The 25,082-nt window shown below is 43.7% G+C and overlaps 1 protein-coding gene across 1 annotated transcript; it reads right to left on the bottom strand.

Annotated features, from left to right (window-relative positions):
- Positions 1–1,217: 1,217 nt before the first annotated feature.
- MRPS5 (mitochondrial ribosomal protein S5) lies at positions 1,218–24,753 on the bottom strand. The gene is made up of 12 exons (XM_005891596.3): positions 24,516–24,753; positions 20,837–20,917; positions 18,405–18,542; positions 15,219–15,344; positions 13,740–13,973; positions 12,001–12,035; positions 10,547–10,637; positions 8,282–8,328; positions 7,762–7,819; positions 7,397–7,459; positions 4,144–4,280; positions 1,218–1,597 (listed from the first exon to the last, which is right to left on the bottom strand). Exons 1-12 carry the CDS (start codon positions 24,571–24,573, stop codon positions 1,373–1,375), a joined length of 1,293 nt encoding a protein of 430 aa, XP_005891658.2. The 5' UTR covers positions 24,574–24,753; the 3' UTR covers positions 1,218–1,372.
- Between the last annotated feature and the right edge of the window lie 329 nt (positions 24,754–25,082).

Below are 25,082 nucleotides of genomic sequence, written 5' to 3'. Positions count from 1 at the left end.
CAGACAATAAAAAATAAAACTAGACTTTAAGAAAATTAAAAAATTTTGCACCTCTCCCATCTGGAAATTCATGTGTACCCTTTAATCATATCCTTTTATACCAAACTGGTAGGCAGAAAGTCATAGCAACTTTTGATTTACAGTTATCAGCCCGAAGCCTAGTAACAACCAGACTTGCAACTGCCTCTGAAGTGGGGTGGGGCAGTCCTGGGGGCCTGAGCCCTTAGCCAGTGGAGTCTTGACGTGACCTCCAGGTAGGTAGTGTCAGAACTGAGTTACATTGTAGGACATCCAGCTGGTGTTGCAGAGGACTGCTCAGGAAGGAAACACTCCCCCACTCCACCCCCACATCTGGTGTCAGAAGTGTGGGGAGTGTGGCCATCGTGTGAGTAAAGGGGATACACAGGAGGGGAACTTGGCTTTGCCCCACTCAAAATGACAAAAGGACTCTCAGAATATCAGGAAAGAATGAATGAAAGAGCAAAAACATGGGTAAATAAAATGGGCTTTTCCTCTTCTTGAGTTTTGATATTATGCTTGATGGTTGAAGCAAAAGTATAATGAGTCTATGTGGTTCTCAGTGTAGGCAGAGGAAATTCTAAAACAATTATACAAACGGGAGGTAAAGGGATTTGAAGACAGGTAAGGTTCGTATACTTCACTCAAACTAGTACAAAGTCACCACCAGTAAAGTGATATAAGGTCATACCTAGTGTGTGCGCGCTAAGTCGCCTCAGTCCTGTCCAACTCTTTGCCACCCCATGGACTGTAGCCCGCCAGGCGCCTCTGGCCATGGGATTCTCCAGGCAAGAATACTGGAGTGGGCTGTCCTGCCCTCCTCCAGGGGATCTTCCCGACCCAGGGATTGAAGTGGTATCTCCTGCAGCTCCTGCACGGGTGGCAGATTCTTCACTGCTGCGCTATTAATAATGCCTACAGCAACCACCCAAACATGGATACAAAGAGGTTTACTAAAAACAGAATTTCTGGAGTCAAAAAGAACTAAGTCTGCATGTTTTCCTCAGCTTTCTAACTGTGTGTTACAGTCAAGTAACCATAACTTGACTGCACGTTATTTTTTATCAGGTCAGACTAAAAGCCCTGCCTCCCCAATTCATTTGAGTTTTACTAGTTTAAATAAATATTTGAAGTAGTTTTTAACTAAGACACATATGTAAAGTTCCTACCACAGTGACTGGTATGTATGACGTGCTCAATCAGTTACATCCGCATCATTTATTATTTGTAAATAAAGAAATGTAAGGTTGGCCTTTCCTTTTAAAAAACCCTGACAATCTCAAGCGTGAGAGGATGAGTCTCTCGCAGGTGCTGGAAGCACCCGGTGCCAGGCTGGCCGAGGCAGGAGGGAGGCCTACGTGGCAGCTCTCTTTAAACCTGACCACACAGAGCGCTTCATTCCCTGCACGGCCTTGACATCGTCCCAGTCCAATTTGATGTCCGGAACTTCATCTTCCGGCTCCGGATCCTTCCTCAAGGCCCCCTGTGGTGAGGCAACCACGATGGGCAGAGGGCCACATTCCTCCCGGAATTCCACAACATGGAGACTCTTCTTATCAGCCAGCTGTTGGTGGGTTTCCTGGGCACAACCAAGCGGAGAGAACACCAGGTTAGGTGGGTGAGGCTGGTCTAACGCGGTCTGCCCCTGATGTTCATCTGGCGTGGCAGAACTGTCTGGCTGATTAAAATGTAGCAACTCTAAGAGTTCATTAACTGAGGGTGATTATTACAGCAAGAAACGTGGCCCAGGTAACACAATATCAAGTTGACTAGCTAACTGAATATATGTAAGAGTGATTGAAAGTAAGATTTTACTTAAAAAAAAAAAAAAAGACACAAAACACAAAAAAATCTGGTCTTTAACCTAAAGAGCAGGAACTTCCTGTGGCTATCCTAAAGGTGACGGGCTGGGGGCAGAAGCATCCCACCCACCGCCCCAACCCCAAGGGGCATGAAGAAAGGGCCTTGGCCTCTGGCCTCCTGTCTTCCTCACCCTCCCAGTCATGTGCCATGCTGTGCCCCAGAATGAACTTGACTCTCACCATGTCCCTGCTCTAGCTGCCAATTTACAGGACACGCAGGGACAGAGGATGTCAAGTATCCTCAGATATCCAGCACCAGACTGGGACGAACAACCCGATTTCGTCAACAACAAAAAATGTAAGAGAAAAAAGAAAAACAGAACTTACAGATTAAAAGTGATTTAAAAGACACAGCAAAGATTTTAAACGTATTGATCTTTTTGCCATCTGATTCAAATAAACTATATAAAAAAATGTTTTTTAATCTGACAAATGGATACATTTCTATGAACACTGACTAGATGTTTGACATTGAGTTACTGGTAACTTTTTAGGCATGATGGTAGTACTGTCTGGTACTTTTTAGTCCTTATCTTTTAGAGATACATGATGAGATATTTATGAGTGAGATACACTGATGTCTGAGATTTGGTCCAGAATGACTGGGTTGGCTGGGGGGTGCGTGAGCGGCTAACTGTTGGTATAACAGAGCCGTGAGGACTCGTAACAGATGGCAGCCGTGAGTCTGCACCAGGTGAGTGAGCTCGGTAGGTGGTTTACAGACAGTATATTAAAACATCTAAAATACTGCGAGAACGTACACCTTGTACTACTCTAATTCTGCATGCATTTGAAATTAGAAGAGAGAAGTGCTAATTCATAAATAAATAAGTTGGAGTGTCTTATAATCAGTGGTGTGTCGCTTACACTGGTGTCATTTTTTTTGAGTAGCACAATGCAACTTTTTATAGCTGATGCCATTTTAGAAGAGATGATACGTAGTCACTGTAGCCAAAGATTCAAAGTACTAACACAAAACAAAATATCACGTAAAAGAACAGGTCTGCTTGACCATAAATATAACCTAAAAACAAACATTTTAAGTTACATCACACAATTAAGTCTCTAAAGTAAGTTTAAATTTAGAAGTGCTTTTGAGAGATGTTTTTAGATAGTACTAACACACAGCTGATCAAAAAAGTTCTTTTAAGCAAAATTTTTCTTTCAGTTAGTTTTCCTATTTTAAACAGTGACCGCTACAATTACTCCATGGATCACTTTATTCAGAAACAGCCAGAGCACTCTGTCACCCTGCCAAAGTCCTCAGCAAATGGAGGCCCGTGAATGCCTCTTGAACCCGGCTGTCTTTCTGCTCACTCAGCTCTGCTGAGGTCCACCCAGCCTTTCTTTCAAGGGACAAGCCAGCCCTGCAGAGCTGGAGGGGCCCCTGCAATGACAGCCCTTCCTCCCTGCCACTGGTGCGACTGTGAGCCCAGCCCAGGCTGAGGGGGTGAGCTGGGCAGGGGCCCAGCGGCCCCATCTATGTGGAGAAATAACCTGAACTATTGAATGCACGGTTCCTACTGACTCAGATGTCCCCCTGAACAACCTCTTCAGGTGACATGAAACTTACTCGAGACTACTCTCGAGTGCAAGTGCCCAGGGGCCTTCACCCTAGTTCCAGTTGAAAGGACAGAATTAGGAAAGGGACTTTCTCTTTTTATTTAACATTTTTATGTTGTTGGAGTTTTCGAACAAGCACATATTCTTTCCATAATAAAAGCAGATTATAATCACTGGCTTTTAAAAATACTTAATTTTAAAACTTCAAAAACCCATGCAGTTTTTTTTTAAAAGATGCTGCTGCTGCTGCTAAGTCGCTTCAGTCGTGTCCGACTCTGTGCGACCCCATAGATGGCAGCCCACCAGGCTCCCCCATCCCTGGGATTCTCTAGGCAAGAATACTGGAGTGAGTTGCCATTTCCTTCTCCAATGCATGAAAGTGAAAAGTCAAAGTGAAGTCGCTCAGTCGTGTCAGACTCTTAGTGACCCCATGGACTGCAGCCTACCAGGCTCCTCCGTCCATGAGACTTTCCAGGCAAGAGTACTGAAGTGGGGTGCCATTGCTTCTCCATTTAAAGGATAATCCTCATGAATTACCTCTTCACTTGGATTAACTAACCTGATGCAGCCAGAGACAAAGAATGCATGGTCCTCAGGTGGCCCAAGAGCAACTCCGGGGCGGCCCAGGAGATGCTGGTCTCAGAGCACACCGCTTAAATACAAACTGGCTCTTCAGTTTCCAAGCGCAGGGTTGACTTACCTGGCGAGAGAGCCCCTGGAAGAGGCCCCGGGTGAGGCTGAGCATGTTGACGGAGCCAGAGACCTTGGCATACATGTCTTTGATGCCGATGAGCCGGCAGATGGTGGTGATGGCTCGGTGGCAGCGGAGGCCATAGCCTAGAAAGAGGAGAATCAAGTCAAACGCCTGCCCACTCGCCCACAATGCAGGTGGCGCCACCTGCTGGCCTCACCTGGCTTCCAGCTCTGGGTTTACATGTTGGTTCACATTCTGGCTTCATCACTTCCCAGCTGGGTGACCTTTCACAACTTCCCGAACTTCAAGGAGGACCCTGATTTAAATGAGATGCTATAAGGACTAAGTAAATAATATATATGTTTCTGGACTTCCCTGCTGGCTCAGTGGTGAAGAATCTGCCTGCTAATGCAGGGGCCATGGGTTTGATCTCTGGTCCAGGAAGATCCCACATGCCTCGGAGCAATTAAGCCTGTTCCCCACAACTCCTGACTGTGCACACACCACAGCTAAAGAAAGCCCGTGAGGAGCAACAAAGACCCAGCACAACCAAAAACTAATTAAATGATTAATTTTAAAATACATATACCTATAAGTTTATTAAACACACAGATAAAAAATAGGGCTGTTAAGACTAACAGAGAGCCTGAAGTTTCTTGGCACCCCATGTCCATGTTAACTAGGGCTCACCAGACACATCTGTTCTCACCCTCCTTGAATGGTCAGCTGCACTGAATAGAGACATCATCCACTTCCTCCTTCTGGAAAAACTCTTGGCTTCAGTAACACATCCTCCCCCAGATTGCCTCCTAGTTACTGGCCCGCCCTTCTCACCTCCATGCTGGCCTCTAAATCTTCCATGGTTTCCTCTCCAGCCACTCACCCCACTCTTGGCTACCTGTAATCCCTTACCCATGTTGTTGCTGGTTAGTTGCTCAGTCATGTCCAACTCTTCATGACCCCATGGACTGCAGCCCACCAGGTCCCTCTGTCCATGCGACTCTCCAGGCAAGAACACTGGAGTGGGTTGCTATTTCCTTTTCCTGGGTAGCTTCCTGACCCAGGGATCGAACCCGCATTTCCTGCAGCTCCTGCATTGGCAGGCAGATTCTTTACCACTGCACCACTTGGGAAGTTCTCTAGCACTCTGATTAGCCAGGCATAAAACTCAGCACATACCTTAAAGCTGAGCTGAAAAATACAGCTTTAATCAGAAGACAGCAAAGATTTTAAAAAAAAAAAAAGTAACTTCTGCAATTAAAACCAGCAGTCTTTCAAAAATCATTCAGATAAAGATGTATCCAAAGTAACATGTCTAACAAAAACATTAGGCAAGCCACAAATGCAAGCCATGGACAGAGGAGCCTGGTGGGCTGCAGTCCATGGGGTCGCAAAGAGTCGGACACGACTGAGCGACTTCACTTTCACTTTTCACTTTCATGCACTGGAGAAGGAAATGGCAACCTACTCCAGTATTCTTGCCGGGATAATCCCAAGGACGGGAGCCTGGTGGGCTGCCGTCTATGGGGTCGCACAGAGTCGGACACGACTAACGTGACTTAGCAATATATATTTTCAAATTATCTTGCAGATACATTTTTAAAAGATTTTTTTAAAGGAGGTAAAACTGATTTTAATAATGTATTTTATGAACCCAGTATGTCCAAAACATTATCATTTCAACATGTCATCAATACCATAATATTTTTGAGCTATTCCTTATCCTTTTTTTTTTCTCATATGGAGCCTTTGAAATCTGGTGGTATGTGACACAGGGACTCCCAGAAGCCACCTTTCAAGTACTCAAAAGCCAAATGGGACAGCACAGGTTTAAACCTTAATGTCCAAGTGTTCAACTCAATACTTTTTCTAATGATAAATGTTTTTATTATCTGGCATATGAATGATTACTTATGATTTTGAAGCAGAAGGCAAGTTCAGGTGCACTAATATAATTGGTACTACATTTGATTTTTTTTTTTTTCTTTCTTATTTCCATGCCATGGCTCTAGCAAAGTTGTATTAGAAGCTTTGCCATGAAAAATTTAAATACTGTGTATGTTCTATCTTCTGAACCAGACTTTTTAACATATTACCTAGAGTTATACAAAACCATTTTTACTGTAGAACCACAGGTGAAACGCACATCAGAATGTTTAAGAATTCTACTGCCTGAGTATACTGGGCATAACTGACATAGCCCCATGACCCTAAACTCTGACTGCCTGCTCTTCCCAAGACAGGACGAAGGTCCATCTCCAGATCCTCAGAGCCTGGTATAGCACCTGGCTCACCAAAGTTGTTCAATTCACACTTAATGATGAGAGTAAATTAAAGGAACTGAATATGCTATTGGAAAAGAACCATCTGTAGCATCCATCAGTGAATTCCCTACAAGTAACCAATGCTTTTGAAGAACTGATGCTTTTGAACTGTGGTGTTGGAAAAGACTTTGGAGAGTCCCTTGGACAGCAAGGAGATCCACCAATCCATCCTAAAGGAAATCAGTCCTGAATATTCATGGGAAGGACTGATGTTGAAGCTGAAACTCCAATACTTTGGCCATCTGATGCAAAGAACTAACTCATCAGGAAAAGACCCTGATGCTGGGAAAGACTGAAGGTGGGGGGAGAAGGGGTGACAGAGGATGAGATGGCTGGATGGCATCACCGACTCAATGGACATGAGTCTGAGTGAACTCCAGGAGTTGGTGATGGACAGGGAGGCCTGGCGTGCTGCGATTCATGGGGTCGCAAAGAGTTGGACACGACTGAGCGACTGAACTGACTGACTGATTGAACCACTGTTCCCGCTACAAACTCAACTACTTATCCAGTTGCTGTTTCCTATTCATTAAGTGCTCTTCCCGCCTACAGTTACCCCTGGAATGTGTTTGTAATCATATGAGTCTAAGTAGGTTGACGACTTTTTTTTAAAAAAATCACTGAATTATACATTTAATTCATTTATTTTCTGTTGTGATTTGCAGTATGTGTGATGTCAGTTCCCCAAATGGGCATCAAACCTGAGCCCCCTGCATTGGAAGCCTGAGGTCTTAACCACTGGCCCACCAGGGAAGTCCTAAGGCTGACTGCTTTTTACTTCCCCAAAAACCTCAATCGACTTAAATCTAACTTAGGCCTGTCCATTTTGGTGTTTTCAAAATGAGTTCAGGCAAAGGTGAGCAAAAACAGGGGGCAGGATGAAACTGGTACAGTTTCTCTGCTTTCCCTCCAACACATCATAAGTTTTTAGTTACCTCTGGGTTGTTTCTTCATCTTGATATGTGTCCTTTTAAATGTTAAGGAAATATCGTGGTATACTGGAGGGTAAAAACAGAAACACAGGGTTAGGGGTACAGCTTTAATGCCCTTGCAAATACCACAAAGCAACCACCACGACCCTAAGCAGCCATCATGCATCAGCCACGGATGAGTAACCAATTCTGATTTCACTCATTACTAACCTTCTCATGAGAGTAAGTTTGGTTCTACATTTTATATATTTATATGAAAGAAGGTAGTAACAGGCAGAGAAACACAAAAATATCCACAGAGATATAGTGCCACACATAAAGAAACAAGTATAAGCCTGAAAATTTTAAAAGAAAAGATTAACACTCACTGGTATGGTCTTCATATCGTTCTATATAATGCAAATAGTGAACGGCTCTATTCTTTGCCTGAAAGAAAGAAGGAAAATAATTTTCTTAAATCTCTTGTTAGGAATTTACATTTTCTCAGAGATTCAAAAAATACCTTTTATAAAATATTTTATTATGGAAAATTGCAAATTTACACCAAAATTTCAGTAGATGCTTCCAAAAGTCAAGGATTTAATTTTGAAAAAAAAATAAATAAAATAACATCACTACCACAGCCAAAAAAAAACCCAAACTGAAACCAAATCAATAATTCCTTAATATTGTTTAACAGTCTGTCAGTGTTCAAACACTCACCGCTGTCTCATAGCTCCAGTAAGCAATCACAAGGCTAACAGAAATGACGCAAGGACACAGGCCCTTCTGAAACTGCCTTTATGAGATCAGTAACTTTTGACAGTAAGTATTTTTCTGTGGTTCCCACGAAGTCTAGCACAGACATTATTGATCTTTTACTGTTAACAAAGAAAAAAATGTACATACTTTTCTGAAAGCATCTGCCCGTTCAGTGGCTTTCCCAATGGCAAAACCTTTTAAAGAAAAAGTAAAAATATTTGAGGTAGCAATTTCACTGCAAGAAATTTCCCCTATCAGTATACTTGCAAAAGTACAGTAAATGACATGTACAAGAAGCTCACTGTTGGGCTTCTCTGGTGGCTCAGTGGTAAATAATCTGCCTGCAGAACACACAGGCTTGATCCCTGATCTGGGCAGATCCCGCATGCGGTGGAGCAGCTGAGCCCGTGCACCACAACTACCAAGTCTGTGCTCTACAGCCCGGGAGCCACACCCACTAAAGCCACGGCACCCAGAGCCCACGTTCTGCTCTAGAAGCCACTGCAGTGAGGCGCTCATGCACTGCAACTAGAGTACCCTGTTCAACACATGTAGCGCAAAGCCCGCGCAGCAACAGAGACCCAGGACGGCCAAAATAAACAAATTCATTTCTACAGAAAATATATGGTGGTATAGGAACAAAGAATTTCTGGGAAGAAAAGTGAAAGTGAAGTTGCTCAGTTGTGTCCAACTCTTTGCGACCCGACCCCATGGACTGTAGCCTACCAGGCTTCTCCATCCATGGGATTCTCCAGGCAAGAGTACTGGAGTGGGTTACCATTTCCTTCTCCAGGGGATCTTCCCGACCCAGGGATCGAACCCAGGTCTCCCGCATTGGAGGCAGATGTTTTAACCTCTGAGCCACCAGGGAAGCCCAAGGAACTGTTAAAGAGTGGTTTCCTTTGGCAACATTCTATCTACAGGTATTATAAATACCTGTTTTATAAGTGTCAGTATGGATGTAAATAGGCAGTTTTCCAGTTTTCTTCCCTTTACACATTCATGTATACATTTCAAAAACAGATGTTCATTGTGGAAACTTTACTGAAGAGTATCAAGAAGAAATTTGAAGAACTGGCGAACATACTAATTAAACATTTTTAATCTTTTCAGTGTGTACTCTTCCAATCCTTATAGGCTTTTCTTTACATATAAACATACTTTTTAAAAACTGGGATTATATTAGTCTTATATAAGTGGTTTTTAGTTTGTCTCTTTGACCTAATGATTATTTTGTGAGAAATATCAATAACCTCAGATATGGAGATGACACCACCCTTATGGCAGAAAGTGAAGAGGAACTAAAAAGCCTCTTGATGAAAGTGAAAGAGGACAGTGAAAAAGTTGGCTTAAAGCTCAACATTCAGAAAACTAAGATCATGGCATCTGGTCCCATCACTTCATGGGAAACAGATGGGGAAAGGGTGGAAACAGTGTCAGACTTTATTTTTTGGGGCTCCAAAATCACTGCAGATGGTGACTGCAGCCATAAAATTAAAAGACGCTTACTCCTTGGAAGAAAAGTTATGACCAACCTAGATAGCATATTCAAAAGCAGAGACATTACTCTGCCAACAAAGGCCCGTCTAGTTAAGGCTATGGTGTTTCCAGTGGTCATGTATGGATGTGAGAGTTGGACTGTGAAGAAAGCTGAGCGCAGAAGAATTGATGCTTTAGAACTGTGGTGTTGGAAAAGACTCTTGAGAGTCCCTTGGACTGCAAGGAGATCCAACCAGTCCATTCTGAAGGAGATCAGCCCTGGGATTTCTTCGGAAGGAATGATGCTAAAGCTGAAACTCCAGTACTTTGGCCACCTCATGCGAAAAGCTGACTCATTGGAAAAGACTCTGATGCTGGGAGGGATTGGGGGCAGGAGGAGAAGGGGACGACAGAGGATGAGATGGCTGGATGGCATCACTGACTCGATGGACGTGAGTCTGGGTGAACTCCGGGAGATGATGCACAGGGAGGCCTGGCGTGCTGCGATTCATGGGGTCGCAAAGAGTCGGACACGACTGAGAAACTGAACTGAACTGAAGTGATTTCCCATAATTGTTTAATGGCTATAGCGTATCACAATGCTTGGTTACATATACTCTTCTGGTAACTGTGTCCCTATTGTGCAATATTTACTGTCTCTCTCCCCACCCCCAGTTTTTTTTTTTACCATTATACATAATACAATCGTGTCTTAAGCCTTTTAAAATATTCACTGTCCTCATGGGAAAAAGCAGGTGTAGGAAGATCTCTCTTTTCCCTCTAAGGAATTACTTGGGTTCACCACAAGGTCTGTGAGCCTAAGCCACTAAAAGACAATCAGTGGGAAAAGCCTGAAGCCACTGAGTGCACAGCTGAGGGCAGACCATGCCTGTCCCCCCCACCGCCAGCTCCTCACGTCCTCCCCCCACTCACCTGCGGCTCCTCTGCCGTTCCCCACAGCGACCAGGACACGGACGGATCTCTTCCTTCCCTCTTTGGCCGTCATGTTGAAAACATTTCTCACCTAGAGGACAAAATGGCCATAAATGTTACCCCTTAAGGAAATTCTGAAGTAGGGAACCAAAGGAACCTACACACACACGCACACACATACACGGTGAACACACACATCGTCCCTCACTCCCACGAGCACAAACAGCACACTTCCTCCAAAGGAAACCACCATCTGGGCTCTTTCTTCAGGAGTAAAATGGAAACAGGACTTTCTCTTCTTATTTTACAAGCTGGTTAGACGATCTGACTGAGATAACTTTTAAAGAGATTTGAAACTGTAAAACACAGTCTATCTTATTTTAATGAAGGCACCACAAGAAAGAAAAAGAGTTGCTGATTCAACTTGAACACAGTTGGTAACTGACTGAGTGACACATCCCAATAGCAGAGATGCTAAAGTATGAAGAAGTGTGAATCTTACAAATGATAAAATGCAGGTGCAGACACAAGCAGCACAGAAGCGGGTCTCTATGGATTAGACTCAAAAGGAGACAGAGACTTCTGAAATACCTGATTGTTATGCACTGTAGAAAAATCTACATTTGGGGGCATATTTATACATTCACCAAGAACTACGAAACTGTTAACTGCTTACCTGGTGGCCCTTTCCCATAAAGTGAACTTAAAGAAAAAGGGAGCTCAAGCCCACTCTTGCGGATCCTCTTACTGGAAATCACCCCCACGGACAAAATTCTTCAAAGGAACTAACTTCCACAAGGGGTATACCAGGACCCAAAGACGTAAAGTACTTGTAAATATAAACTTGAATGTAATTGATACTGAAGAAATAACGTACACAATCAATCACAAACTCAACACATTCCATATGGCATTTAACACCAAGTGTGAGCTCAAAGGGAAGTTGACGATTTTAGGAAATGCCCTGGAAAAAGTGATTGAAACTGACCTGATACAGACTTCAGTTTCAAGAGCTTATAAGAAGCCCAGCAGAACCTTTCCCTAGCAAGAGATGGATATTCACAGTAACTCCAAGCTTTCTACCCCTCCCCATGTCTCCCTCCAACCTCTGCTTCCTGAACTAAGTGTCAGATACAGCTGATCCCAAGAGAAATTGCTACTGCAACCTCTGCTTTAAGAAAGAGGAAATTTAATGCAATCTCCAAATTCTGGTATCAACAGTACCACTGAAGTCACCTTGCGATGAGACCCTGATGAGCAGCCCCTCAAAAGGGCAGCAGTCAGAAGAGAACTGAAATTGAAGTTTCATCATTTCCTTACACAAAGTAGCCCTGTAGCTCAGAAAGTCACACATCAAAGGCTTTTCTTCACTGTTCCTCTTGCTGTATCCCCTCAATATCTACTAACCCAACTTCTCCAAAGGCTTAACTCGGTATTTAGTTCAGCATGCCTACCTCAAGTATCCTGGTATCGAAATCATCATACGTTTCTGCAGGGAGGAAAAAAAACAGGAATGTAGATAAACGCGTCCATGTAATTAGTGTATGACAGCATTTTTTATCACTGGCGCCATCGCTGACTTTTCACCAAGAATCTCAGATGTTTTGGTGCCACTCTCCAGGCCGCACCCTGGCCCTCATCACTACCAGAAACTCTTCCACCCCGAAATTCATAAACCTGGCCACCATCTTCCTGACTGCTTTCTCCGACCCCTCCAGCTCTCACTCAGTGACTCAAAGGTACGGTTCTTGGGGCTCGGCCAGCATCTCCAGACTCCTGACCACTGCTCCCCTTTCTCCATCACCCCTCTGGCCTTCCAGCCTCTCCCACTCAGTCAAGACACTACCGCCTACCATTCCGCTAGGTCTCGTGAATGTCCTCAACTCGCTCACCTCTTCCCCCGTCCACCACACCATCCAGGATGCAATCAGTACAGCTGTCTGGCCACACCTGACCTGCTGGCGCTATGACAGAGAAGTCAAAGCACGGCACACACTGGGGCCACTGAGAACTCATGGTCTCCAACTCAGCCGAGCCCTCTCTGCTGCCCGCGGGCCTTCTACATCCTTTTACTCAGGTCTCTCTCTTCTCACCACAGCAGCCATTTCAAACACTCCCTGTTCTTTTATTTTGACTATAGGAAATTTACATTCATAGACAACAAAACAACCAGCAAAATGTACGTTTATGTACCATTAGCTGGCTTCAGTGATTATCAACTCACGTCAATCTCCTTTCCTCTACATTCGGTCCAATTCCCACTCCACTGGGTAATTCTGAGGCCAGTCCCAGATACGTTACGTTTTCATCAACACACTCTGGTGGCCACACTCGTCCATGTTCCCATCTCCTTCTCAAAAACTCAAGGAAGCCTCTGGAGAGACGACACTCACACAGTCAAAATACAGCTCACCTGACCCTGTCCTCTGCCCTTTCTTCTGTCACGAGTTCACCCATTTATCTACAGTCTAAACCTGGGCCCCCAGGAGGGACTTGAGCTCATGGGTTTCCCCCCCCATATCGTCATTCTCCCATGGGAAGTGTTCTTCTAAGTCCTCAGTGTGCTGGCTGAGTCTCTCCACCTCAACCTCTCCTCTCCTCTCTAAGCCAAACTTAAGAAAGCAGCCAAACTCTTGCCTACTTTCTCATCTCCTATTCGTAGACACGAACAAATTTTTCAGATGATTTTTACTTCTTTACATACTCAGGAAACAGTGGGGGAGATGACTTTGTTTTCTAATTTCATCTGATAAATATTATCAACTTTTATTTCATGTGTTCTTTTAGGATGCTTCATGACAACTATTTGGTTTCTTCTGTTATCAAAATAGCACTCCCAAGGCATGTTGCTCCATACCCCATGACCAACAGCACTTGAGAAACCACGTACTATGGGAGACGCGTAATAGGTGTAGTGCACACCACCACGCTCGAAGGCTCTGAGAAGCCACACAAGGCAGACACCAGAACCCAGTGCTTTGCATCCTATCTGTGGAATACTTCTTGGTTTACAGGCCTCTAGTGTTTCATAAAATACAGTTGGTTAACAATGTGAAGTTATTCCAGTGATATTCAGATTCTGTATTAGAAAAGGGCAGTCTAAACAGAGGAGTAACTAGAAGCATATCAAAGAATTCCAGAAACTAGGAGTGCCCTCTCCATCACGACGTAAGTGAAACCAGGACTCTGCTACCTCCATTGGGACCGGGGTCAGGGGGGCCAAGACTGATGCCGCCCCACGAGTTTCCGCTCCATCCTCGCTCCCGTTTAACCTTCATCTTCCTCTTCCGGTCCCACTCTTCTCTCTGTTGGACCATATCGGCCTCCACCTTTTCTTGCTCTTCCTTGCTTCTTTGAGTGATGGTCTGTATAGCTCCACTTTTCATAAGTGGGGCATTCAGACCAGGCCATAGGAAGCCACGACGCCCTGAAGGTTTAAAAACACACAGAAATAATTCTTTTAAAGCATTCACTTCTTGAGTATTAAAATGCCAGGCAGTGGGCATACAGATAGATACTGCTGGTGGGAGCTTATACTAACATACTCACTTACAGGCCACTTGGCACCGTCTACTAAAACTTTAAACATACCCATGGTAGCAGCCAATAATTCCCCTTAGCGGTACTGCCTAGAGACACACTGCCCCTCGGTTATGCAGCATGCGTGTGCTTGGACAAGGATGTCCACTCAAGCGTTATTTGTCAAGCCCAAAAAGAGAGGCAACCAAACTGTCTAGCAATATTGAAACAGCAAAATGAACTATGGCATATCCAACCTATGAAATATGCTGCATTCAACTCAAAGAATAAGGCAGCCCTGTAGGTTCTGATATGGAATAATTTCTAGGACCTATTATTGAGTGAAAAAAAAGTGAAGTATAAGAGAATATGTACCGTGTGATATAATCTAATGATTTTTAAAAGAAAATGTATATTCCTCTTAGGGTTTTTATGTATACAAAAGCATTAGAAATGTCAGAAGGATTGTTAATCGGTTATAACCCAATACAAAATAAAGTTTAAATTAAAAAAAAAAAGAAAATGTCAGAAGGAAACATCAAAATGAAATCAGTGGTTTCCTTAGCAGAGGCAACTGGGATTGAAGAAAATAAAAAAAGCATCAAGGGACTTCCCTGGCGATCAAGCAATTAAGACTCCTCACTTTGAATTCAGGGGACCCCCAGTCGGTGAACTAAGACTCCCACATACTTGTTTTTGTAAATAAAGTTTTATTGGAACATAGCTGTGCCCATTTGGTTATGTATTACCTATAGCTGCTCCTCTGCTACAACAGCAGAGTTGAATGGTTGTAACAGGGACCATGTGGCTCACAAGGCTGAAAATACTTACTTCTTGACCCTTAGCAAAGAAAATTCTAATTTTCTACCACTGAACTGTAAATTCTTTGAGCACAGGGCCTTTCGCAGCAGATGCCACACAAGGGCACTTAAGGCCTGTGGAATGAATAACTCAATGAATGAATCTCTTTTTATGAGATTTTCTTCCCCTGAATCATGGGGCAATGAGCCATTTGGCTGGACTCTAAAACCACATTTCCTAATGTCCTTCATTAGAAATGTTTTGATGTTTCTAGTTCATAAAACATCTATAAAGTTTTGGAGAGAAAAAAAAAAATCTTAGCACAATAGCTGTTTTTACAAGTTAAGTTTACCTTCACCGATGATCTGACCCCTGTTCAAATCCTTCCTTCTTTTTCTCTTGGTTCTTTTGCCTCTTCCTTTTCTTGCTCCAGCACCGGTTTCTGCTAAAGCACCTTTCCATAGCTCATCTGCTGTCACTGTAAAGAGACAGGTGTTACAGAATTTCTTCAAGCAGTGGTTCAGGGCCTACTGATTTATTCCTGTTGAGTAAAAAGGGCTGGAAGAAGCGGGGTCATCTGCATCATTGCAGCAATGAAAGCAAAATTAAAACATCCTTTGCACATTCCACATGATTTCCATTTGAAAAGCCCAAGATTTGTTGCTACTCCTTTTACAGAATATGGCCTCCCCAGCACAAAAGACAACCAACATTTACATCCCAGTTACTTTCCTATAGATGTGTCTCCTGAACATTTTATCACCTATGTGACATCCACAGTAACTGTTGAGATAATCAATAACTAGCCTTCCCAATACAGGTCTCTTAGCCCAAAGAACCAACTCTGCAATTTGAACCCACAAATCTTAATCATTTATTTGTCTGCTCTATTCTGAAAATGCCCTATACGTCTGTATATCCTTCAAAACAAGATGCCCAAATTCGTCTTCAACTCTAATGAAAACCTAACCATTCTTGGGAAAGAATGAGCATGTATGGGGTCTGACAGTTAATCCCTGCACATGCCTGTATGTACTTCTTAGATGATTATCTTTTACTTTAATGTACAGACCCCGAAACCACTGATTTGTTTCCATCTGTGAATTTCTAGGCTCCCCCAATCTTTCCTGCCATACATTGCAGAGCATTTTCCCCTCTGTACTTGTGGAACATTCAGATTCTTTACTTCTGACTACTTCTGAATTTTACTGGTATAGCCACGTTGTTTATTAGATTTAAATGGTCTCCACAAGGACTCTGCCTTTCACGTTATCACCAACTGATTTTATGACAACCAATTATTCCATTACCAATTTAATAAAGAATCAGAGCCATACAAACATTGTACTAGTCAAAAATCTAAGACACATATATCTACATGCCTGAAATACTAAACACATTCCAGAAGTCAAATGAGTATCTTCATTTTCCTTTTTTTATGAGCCCTTAGGCTTTAAAGGTTCTATCTGCTTGCTTCCTGAAAGGCCTTACACTTTGATCCTTTGGCTTGATAACATGAAAAGGGGAAAATGTTTTGGATTTACAGTATTTTTTAATGTTTTGCATCTATAGAGTACCCTGTTTTTCAAAATACACATATTATTAGAACTAATCTTTGTAACTGAAGCTCAGAAAAATAGGTCAGTTTCCACATCACATGCTGCTTTGTGTATTCTTGATCAAAGCAAACTTTAGATTGACACTAATTCATTTAAGAGAACCACAGGTTTGAAATAAAATTACCAACCTCAAGCTATACTCTCACTAAACACTGACTTTCTTTCTTTATTCCTTAAAAAGGATGCTATCTATAAATGCCATCAAAAACTTGAAAGTTCACAGTGCAAGCACTTTTAATGGAGATAAATCTGGATTCCAGAAAAACATCTACTTCTGCTTCACTGACAATGCTAAAGCCTTTGACTGAGAGGATCACAACAATGTGGAAAATTCTTCAAGAAATGGGAATACCAGACCACCCGACCTGCCTCCTGAGAAACCTGTATGCAGGTTAAGAAGCAACAGTAAGAACAGGACATGGAATAACGGACTGGTTGCAAATTGGAAAAGCAGTACATCAAGGCTGTATATTGTCAACCCTGCTTATTTAACGTACATCATGCAAAATGCCGGGCTGAATGAAGCACAAGCTGGAATCAAGATTGCTGGGAGAAGTATCAATAAACTTGGACAAGCAGATGACACCACCCTTATGGCAGGAAGCAAAGAGGAACTAAAGAGCCTCTTGATGAAGGCGAAAGAGGAGAGAGAAAAAGTTGGCTTAAAACTCAACATTCAAAAAACGAAGATCATGGCATCCAGTCCCATCACTTCATGGGAAATAGATGGGGAAACACTGCAAACAGTGACAGACTTTCTTTTCTTGGGTTCCAAAATCACTGCAGATGGTGACCGCAGCCATGAAATTAAAAGACGCTTGTTCCTTGGAAGAAAAGCTATGACCAACCTAGATAGCATATTAAAAAGCAGAGACATTACTTTGCCAACAAAGGTCCATCTAGTCAAAGCTATGGTTTTTCCAGTAGTCATGTATGGATGTGAGAGTTGGACCATAAAGAAGGCTGAGCACCAAAGAACTGATGCTTTTGAACTATGGTGCTGGAGAAGACTCTTGAGAGTCCCTTGGACTGCAAGGAGATCAAACCAGTCAATCCTAAAGGAAATCAGTCCTGAATATTCATTGGAAGGACTGATGCTGAAGTTCCAATACTTTGGCCACTCAGATGCTGGGAAAGACTGAAGGCAGGAGAAGGGGACGACAGAGGATGAGATGGTTGGATGGCATCACCGACTCAATGCTCAATGGTTTTGAGCAAGCTCTGGGAGTTGGTGATGGACAGAGAATCCTGACACGCTGCAGTCCATGGGATCGCCCGACACGACTGAGCGACTGAACAATACAAGAACAATCTGGATTTGGCCCCAGACCACTGCAACAAAGTGACTAGCACAATCAAGTGAGTCACACAAATTTTTGGTCTCCAAGTGCATACAAAAGTTATGTTTACACTATACCACAGTCTTTAGCATGCAATAGCATTATTTCTAAAAGCACTGTGTCTAAAACATTATGCCTAAAACAACAGTATACACTTTAATTAAAAAAAAATTCTATTGCTAAAATGTTCATCTTTAGCAAGTCAAAGTAGCAACATCAAAGATTACTGATCTCCTATCACCATATCAAATATAATAACTAAAAAGTTTGAAATATTGCAAGAATTACCAGAATATGACACAGAGACACGAAGTGAGCAAAGCGTGTTGGAAAAAACGGTGCAGACAGATTTGTTCAACACAGGGTTGCCACAAATCTTAAATGTGCAAAAAATGCAATATCCTCAAAACACAATAAAGCAAAGTGCAATAAAACGAGGTATGCCTGCCTGTACGTCATATATTAACCTCTGAAGTGTAAATTCGTTTAAGGAGAAGAAAAAGAAGAAAAATTAAGATACCAAAGCACCTCTTCTTTTCCTGTTTCATGAAATGGGAAGTTGGTGGCCAGACTACGTACGTTTAGTGAAGAAACTATAGGATCTGTACTGCTGGGCTGTCACGTTCCCGGGAGCAGGAGTGCAGCACTGTGTCTGCAGCGCGGGGCCCAAGTGGGTAGAACGGCAGCGGCCTGTGGCTCCTGCAGATGACGAAGGGCCTGTAGGCAGACAAGAGCAAAACTGCGTTAGACGCTCCACGCCTGCGCAGAGACACTGCCAACGCCACAAATTAACTCTTACTTATAAAAACAAGCCACTAAAATGCTGAACTTTTAAGAATCATATTTGGAGGACAGTCTTTCTTTAAAAAATAAAAGCAAACTTTTGGACGCTGGCTCAGATGACACAGGGAGATCTCTCTGGACCTGTCAGCTTTATTGAGTAAATGGTTCAGTTAAAAGTAAATAGAAACTCGTGGCTTTTCATTTTAAATAAATTCAGGTCTTCAACAATCACTCTAAATCCCATTACATTGGACACATTTTAGTTTTTCTTTTAACCCCCTCAATCTTCAACAAAATACCAAGTACACATTAATTTATTCTTGCTGTTTAATGTTGCAATCCTTGAAATACTCAGCTCAGTCACTCACTCATAACCGACTCTTGCAACCCCATGGACTGTAGCCCGCCAGGCTCCTGTGTCCATGGGATTTAGATCACATAGAAACTGTGCTTGCGTCTATGCTCAGAAAAACCAGACATGGGGCTTAGTTAAATCTTCAATTAGCATAACGATGTTAACAGGGAAAAGAATAATATACACTATCTATTTGGAAGTATAACCGGGTAGAAGTTAAAACAAAGTGTCACTGGAAAATGAGAAGGCCTAGCAAAGGGAAATGGTTTTAAGGTAAAAACCTTTTGGTATTCCTTGGAAGTGTAGTATTTTAAGATAACAATCTTCAAAGCAGGAACTACTCTGCTCATTTTATACACAAGGAAACTGAGGGTGTCGTTTGGTCATGGTTGCACAGGCAGAAAAAGTGGAGGAGAACTGTCTCTTCATTCCACCAGTCATTACTTTCCTTGCCCCAGAGCCTCCTGTGGGACTGTCCCCTCAGCAAGAGTGCTGCTTTCTGGCCTTCCTCACAGATCCCTTCTCCAGACCCTGTATCAGCTCAGGCTGGGACACTGCCTGACTCAGAGTCAAGGGCCGAGTACGTCGTTTATGACTGAACGCATCACCTGAACAACAAAGACACAAACGCAGGAAGAGCCAGGCGCTCCAGACTGCTTGCCGGACCACCTGAACAAGCACAGAGGCATCTCAACTGCAGGGCTGACAAGACGAAAGGAAGAAGACTAACGGCAAGTCCAGCGCGGAGAGGACACAGTGAGCTTTCAACTCTGCCCTAACCAGAGACCATGCGGAGGAGGCAGGATTTAACTGGCCATAAGCATAACATGATATTCCCAGGCGGCTTGCTCAGCTGTAAAGAACCCGCCTGCCAATGCAAGAGATGGGAGGTCAATCCCTGAGTCGGGACGATCCCCTGGAGAAGGAATGGCAACCCACTCCAGTATTCTTGCCTGGGAAATCCCATGGACAGAGGAGCCTGCCAGGCTACGCTTCATAGGGTCACAAAGAGTTAAGGTTCGTATACGTCACTCAAACTAGTACAAAGTCAACACCAGTAAGTGATGTAGGTATAATGTAATACCTAGTGTGTGCACGCTAAGTCGCCTCAGTCCTGTCCAACTCTTTGCCACCCCATGGACTGTAGCCTGCCAGGCTCCTCTGTCCATGGGATTTCCCAGGCAAGAATACTGGAGTGGGTTGCCATTCCTTCTCCAGGGGATCTGCCGACTCAGGGATTGACCTCCCATCCCCTGCACTGGCAGGCGGGTCCCTTACAACTGAGCAAGCCACCCGGGAATATCATGGTATGCTTATGGTCAGTGCTCAGAGTCAGACACAACTTGGTGACTGAACAACAACAACAAAGCATAACGTGGGCTCGGCAAGCACCGGCCTCTTCCTTTTTGGAAAGTGAGTGAAGATCGAGGGCCTGGCACCGTCAGGAAAGAACAAAAACCTTCTGCAAACACTGTGTTTCAAGGAGGCGTCACAATATTCAAAACACCTCAGAACCCAGTCCTGCCATTACTGGCTGTGTGACCTTAATCAAGTCACTTAGCCTCTAAGAGACTCATTTTAGCATCTGTAAAATGGGAATAACAACTCCGTCACTAAAAACTGGTGTGAGGATTAACCAAGATAACATACTATTAACCTGACACACAAATCATTGTTCAATAAATTGTGGCTATTACATCTTAGACCTTGAATTATAACTGCCATTATCATTAAAAATTTGAAAAATACTCTTTAGACCTTACCCATTTCTATTATAAAGAATGTACTTCATTCATTTACATTTTAGAAACTACACAAAGTACTCTTAAGTATCAGATCTTAGAAGAAAAGGTTGTTAGATAAATAATCTCACCATTGCTGGGAACAGCTTTCAACGCCCAAATGGAAGCTGTTGGAAAGGTGTTTAGGTAAAGCTGCCTGGACCATAAACGACCTGTAAATTAAAACAAAAACAAAGGTTAAGATGTATTTCTACATGAAAAGGAACATTTTTAACACCTAAGGAATAGCAACATCTATAGTATAAAAGAACCAAAACAAGTAAATGAAGAGTTTCTGGGCACCATGACCACTTGCCCAAGTAGACGACATCACATCACACTGGCTGCTTCACACTCACACCTGACCTGTTACCAAGCCTCACACATTCTCCTCAAAAAAAGGCATTCGTTAACCATCAGGCAAGTGCAAATCAAAACTACAAATTTATACCACGTCACATCCACTAGGATCACTATGGTTAAAAATACAGAAAATAAGTGTTGACAAGGATGTAGAGAAATAAAGATCCTCACGCTGGTGGGAACGTAAAAGGTGCGGCTACTTTACAACAGTCTAGCAGTTCCTCAAAAAGGGAAACATGGAGTCTCCATTCAATCAAGCAATTCCACTCCCAGGTACATACACATGAGAAATGAAAACAGACACAAGGACACTGCACACAAATACTTACAGCAACACTACACGTAATAGCCAAAAGGTAGAAACAACCCACATGCTCAAGTGATGATGGATAAACAAAAACGTGGTACATACACAAAATAGAGTATTATTCTGCCATAAGAAGGAAGTACTGATTTATGCTACAATACGGACAAATCTGAAAAACACTATGTTAAATGAAACTAGACAGTCAAAAAAGATCATGTATTACATGATTTCATTTATACGAAACATCCAGAACATGCAAACAATAGAGAAAAAGGGTAGATTAGTGGCTTCTGGGGGCTGGGGGAACAGGGAACTGGGGGACATGATAGGTAAGGTTCTTTTTGAGGTGATTAAAATGTTTCAAAATTGATTATGGGGATGGTTACACAGCTTTGTCACTCAGTCAGTTCAGTCGCTCAGTCATGTCAGACTCTTTGTGATCCCATAGACGTCAGCACACAGGCCTCCCTGTCCATCACCAACTCCTGGAGTCCACCCAAACTCATGTCCACTGAGTCCGTGATGTCATCCAACCATCTTATCCTCTGTCATCCCCTTCTCCTCTTGCCCTCAATCTTTCCCAGCATCAGGGAATGAAAAGTCAATGAAAAGTTAAATGAGTCAACTCTTCGCATCAGGTGGCCAAAGTACTGGAGTTTCAGCTTCAACATCAGTCCTTCCAATGAACACCCAGGACTGATTTCCCTCAGGATGGACTGGTTGGATCTCCTTGCAGTCCAAGGGACTCTCAAGAGTGTTCTCCAATACCACAGTTCAAAAGCATCAATTCTTCGGCACTCAGCTTTCTTTATAGTCCAACTCTCATATCCATACATGACCACTGGAAAAACCAGAGCCTTGACTAGACGGACTTTTGTTGACGAAGTAATGTCTCTGCTTTTTAACATGCTGTCTAGGTTGGTCATAACCTTCCTTCCAAGGAGTAAGCGTCTTTTAATTTCATGGCTGCAATCACCATCTGCAGTGATTTTGGAGCCCAAAAAATTAAGTCTGACACTGTTTCCACCCTTTCCCCATCTATTTCCCATGAAGTGATGGGACTGAACGCCATGATATTAGTTTTCTGACTACTGAGCTTTAGGCCAACTTTTTCACTTTCCTCTTTCACTTTCATCCAGAGGCTCTTTAGTTCTTCTTCACTTTCTGCCATTAGGGTGGTGTCATCTGCATATCTGAGGTTATTGATATTTCTCCCCTCAATCTTAATTCCAGCTTGTGCTTCATCCAGCCCAGCATTTCTCATGATGTACTCTACATATAAGTTAAATAAACAGGGTGACAATATACAGCCTTGACATACTCCTTTTCCTATTTGGAACCAGTCTGCTGTTCCATGTCCAGTTCTAACTGTTGCTTCCTGACCTGCATACAGATTTCTCAAAAGGCAGGTCAGGTGGTCTGGTATTCCCATCTCTTTCAGAATTTTCCAGTTTATTATAATCCACACAGTCAAAGACTTTGGCATAGTCAATAAAGCAGAAATAGATGTTTTTCCAGAACTCTCTTGCTTTTTCCATGATCCAGTGTGATGTTGGCAATTTGCTCTCTGGTTCCTCTGCCTTTTCTAAAACCAGCTTGAACATCTGGAAGTTCACGGTTCACATATTGCCGAAGCCTGGCTTGGAGAATTTTGAGCATTACTTTACTAGCGTGTGAGATGAGTCCAATTGTGCGGTAGTTTGAACATTCTTTGGCATTGCCTTTCTTTGGGATTGGAATGAAAACCGACCTTTTCCAATCCTGTGGCCACTGCTGAGTTTTCCAAATTTGCTGGCATATTGACTGCAGCACTTTCATAGCATCACCTTTTAGGATTTGAAATAGCTCAAATGGAATTCCATCACTTCCACTAGTTTTGTTTGTAATGATGCTTCCTAAGGCCCACTTAACTTCACATTCCAGGATGTCTGGCTCTAGGTGAGTGATCACACCATCATGATTATCTGGGTCGTGAAGATCTTTTTTGCACAGCTCTGTAAATATACTAAAAACCACTGAACTGTATAGTTTAAGAAGGTGAATCATATAGTGTGTAAGTTACATCCCAATAAAACCACTATCAAAAAAAAATTTATACACTAGAAAAAGAAAGAAAAAGGCTCTGGAACCAGCTGGTATGGCTGCAAAAATCTGACGTCCTTCCAGTCTAACCTTGAACAAGTTTCTCAACCTGTGTGCCCTAATTCCCTAATCTGTAAAATGGGAATGTAAAGGTATCTATCTCATAAAGACATTGAGAAGATGAAGGAAAAAAGCATAAAGAACTTAAGACAGACCCTGCTACACATAAGAACTCACGGAAGAAAGCTGCAGATGCTAGGTGCTATTTGAACAGGGCTTTGAAAAAAGAGGAGGTGGTCACAAACATAAACAAAAGTAAAAATATTTCTCAGGTCAGATTTTCCGACAAAGGATTTCAGGTCAAGTTTCCTAACAAAACAAGTTACAAAAAAGAACTTTTAGATTTTCACAGATCTTTAGATTTCAGAATTACGAATGCTGGATTGCAGGTTTTAGAGCGATCAGCGGTCAGGTCAATGGTATACTGGTTTCTAGAGATAAACGTTGCGCTGGAGGATAGTAGGCTGCTTCTCCTCGGGCTGCAAACAACGAACATGGGGTGGGGGACAATACCAACATCCTTCTTTTTAATAAAGAGTATTGATCAGCCCGAAATCTAAAATAACTGACACTAATCCTATCCGACTCAAGCTGGAGGACAGCCTATTTCCCTTTCGAGCTTCTCTGGCCTCGATCTACCCACAAGTCGCGCCCGCGGGGAAGGCGATGATGGCTTCCAACTATCCTCCTCACTTAGCCGAGCATGCACGAGCCGCCTGGTGAACTGGAAGGGACCCTGGACCGCGTCCAGTCCATCCTCACTTTACACACCCATGCCCTGTGCGAACGCACGCAAGGTCACACAGCAGACCCCAATGAGCCGGTAAACCGGCGCGAGGGGCCCGGAGCTGCGGCTTCTTGCTTTTTCCCGCCCGGGCGAATGCAGGCCCCGGGAGAGCCGCCCCCACCCCCGCTCCCGCTCGGCTCAAAGCTCCGGGTCCCAGCGTCCCAGCTCTCACCCGCCGAAGCGCCACACAGAGCAGGGAGGAAGCCCGCAGCGCGTACTGCCGCCGCCATGGTGGAGGCCCACGAGCGCCTCCGGCCGAGCAGCCTTCCTACCGCCTGTCGTGACTGCTCTCCATCCACCGGCCGCGGACCTCAGCCCGAGACTGAATCCCCAGGGTCCGGGGGCCGCGCCGCAGCGCAGGCCCGAGTGAGGGGGTGTCCGAACAGGCAGCGGGATGGGATGAATCCGGCCTCGCCGCGGACAGCCCCCGCGGGGTCCTCGCGTTAGGACCCAGGGGCGGGGCTTGGGCCGGCCGCCGGGGTGGGCGAGGCTTGAGGCTGGGGTGGGCGGGGCTGGCGCGCTGTCTTCTGCCGGCGGGACCCTCGGGATCTAAAGAGCCGCGAGCGCGTGTACCGCTGACAGAATCCTCTCACTGAATGAAGCTGATGCTGTGGACTCTCCCCAAACCGAAATGAGAGGTACGGACGAGCACGGAGCGGGGTCTAAGTGAAGATCGAAGCGGGGAATGGTGCACACGGAAGAATAAAAAAGCCGTTCATAGCCAACTCCAGTAACGCTC

This window comes from Bos mutus, chromosome 11, assembly GCF_027580195.1.
Source record: "Bos mutus isolate GX-2022 chromosome 11, NWIPB_WYAK_1.1, whole genome shotgun sequence".
NCBI lineage: Eukaryota > Metazoa > Chordata > Mammalia > Artiodactyla > Bovidae > Bos > Bos mutus.
Note: the sequence above shows the minus strand (reverse complement) of the source record. Positions and strands in the feature narration are given on the sequence as shown.

Bases quoted from the DNA above. Each gene is read 5' to 3' on its own strand.
- MRPS5 (XM_005891596.3), bottom strand. From the start codon at position 24,573: ATGGCGGCGGCAGTACGCGCTGCGGGCTTCCTCCCTGCTCTGTGTGGC. The intron at 15,345-18,404 runs GTACGTAGTCTG...GTCTCTTTACAG, and splicing joins CTATAGTTTCTTCACTAAAC to TGACAGCAGATGAGCTATGG. The intron at 4,281-7,396 runs GTAACTAAAAAC...TCCTCTTTCTAG, and splicing joins GATGAAGAAACAACCCAGAG to GCTATGGCCTCCGCTGCCAC.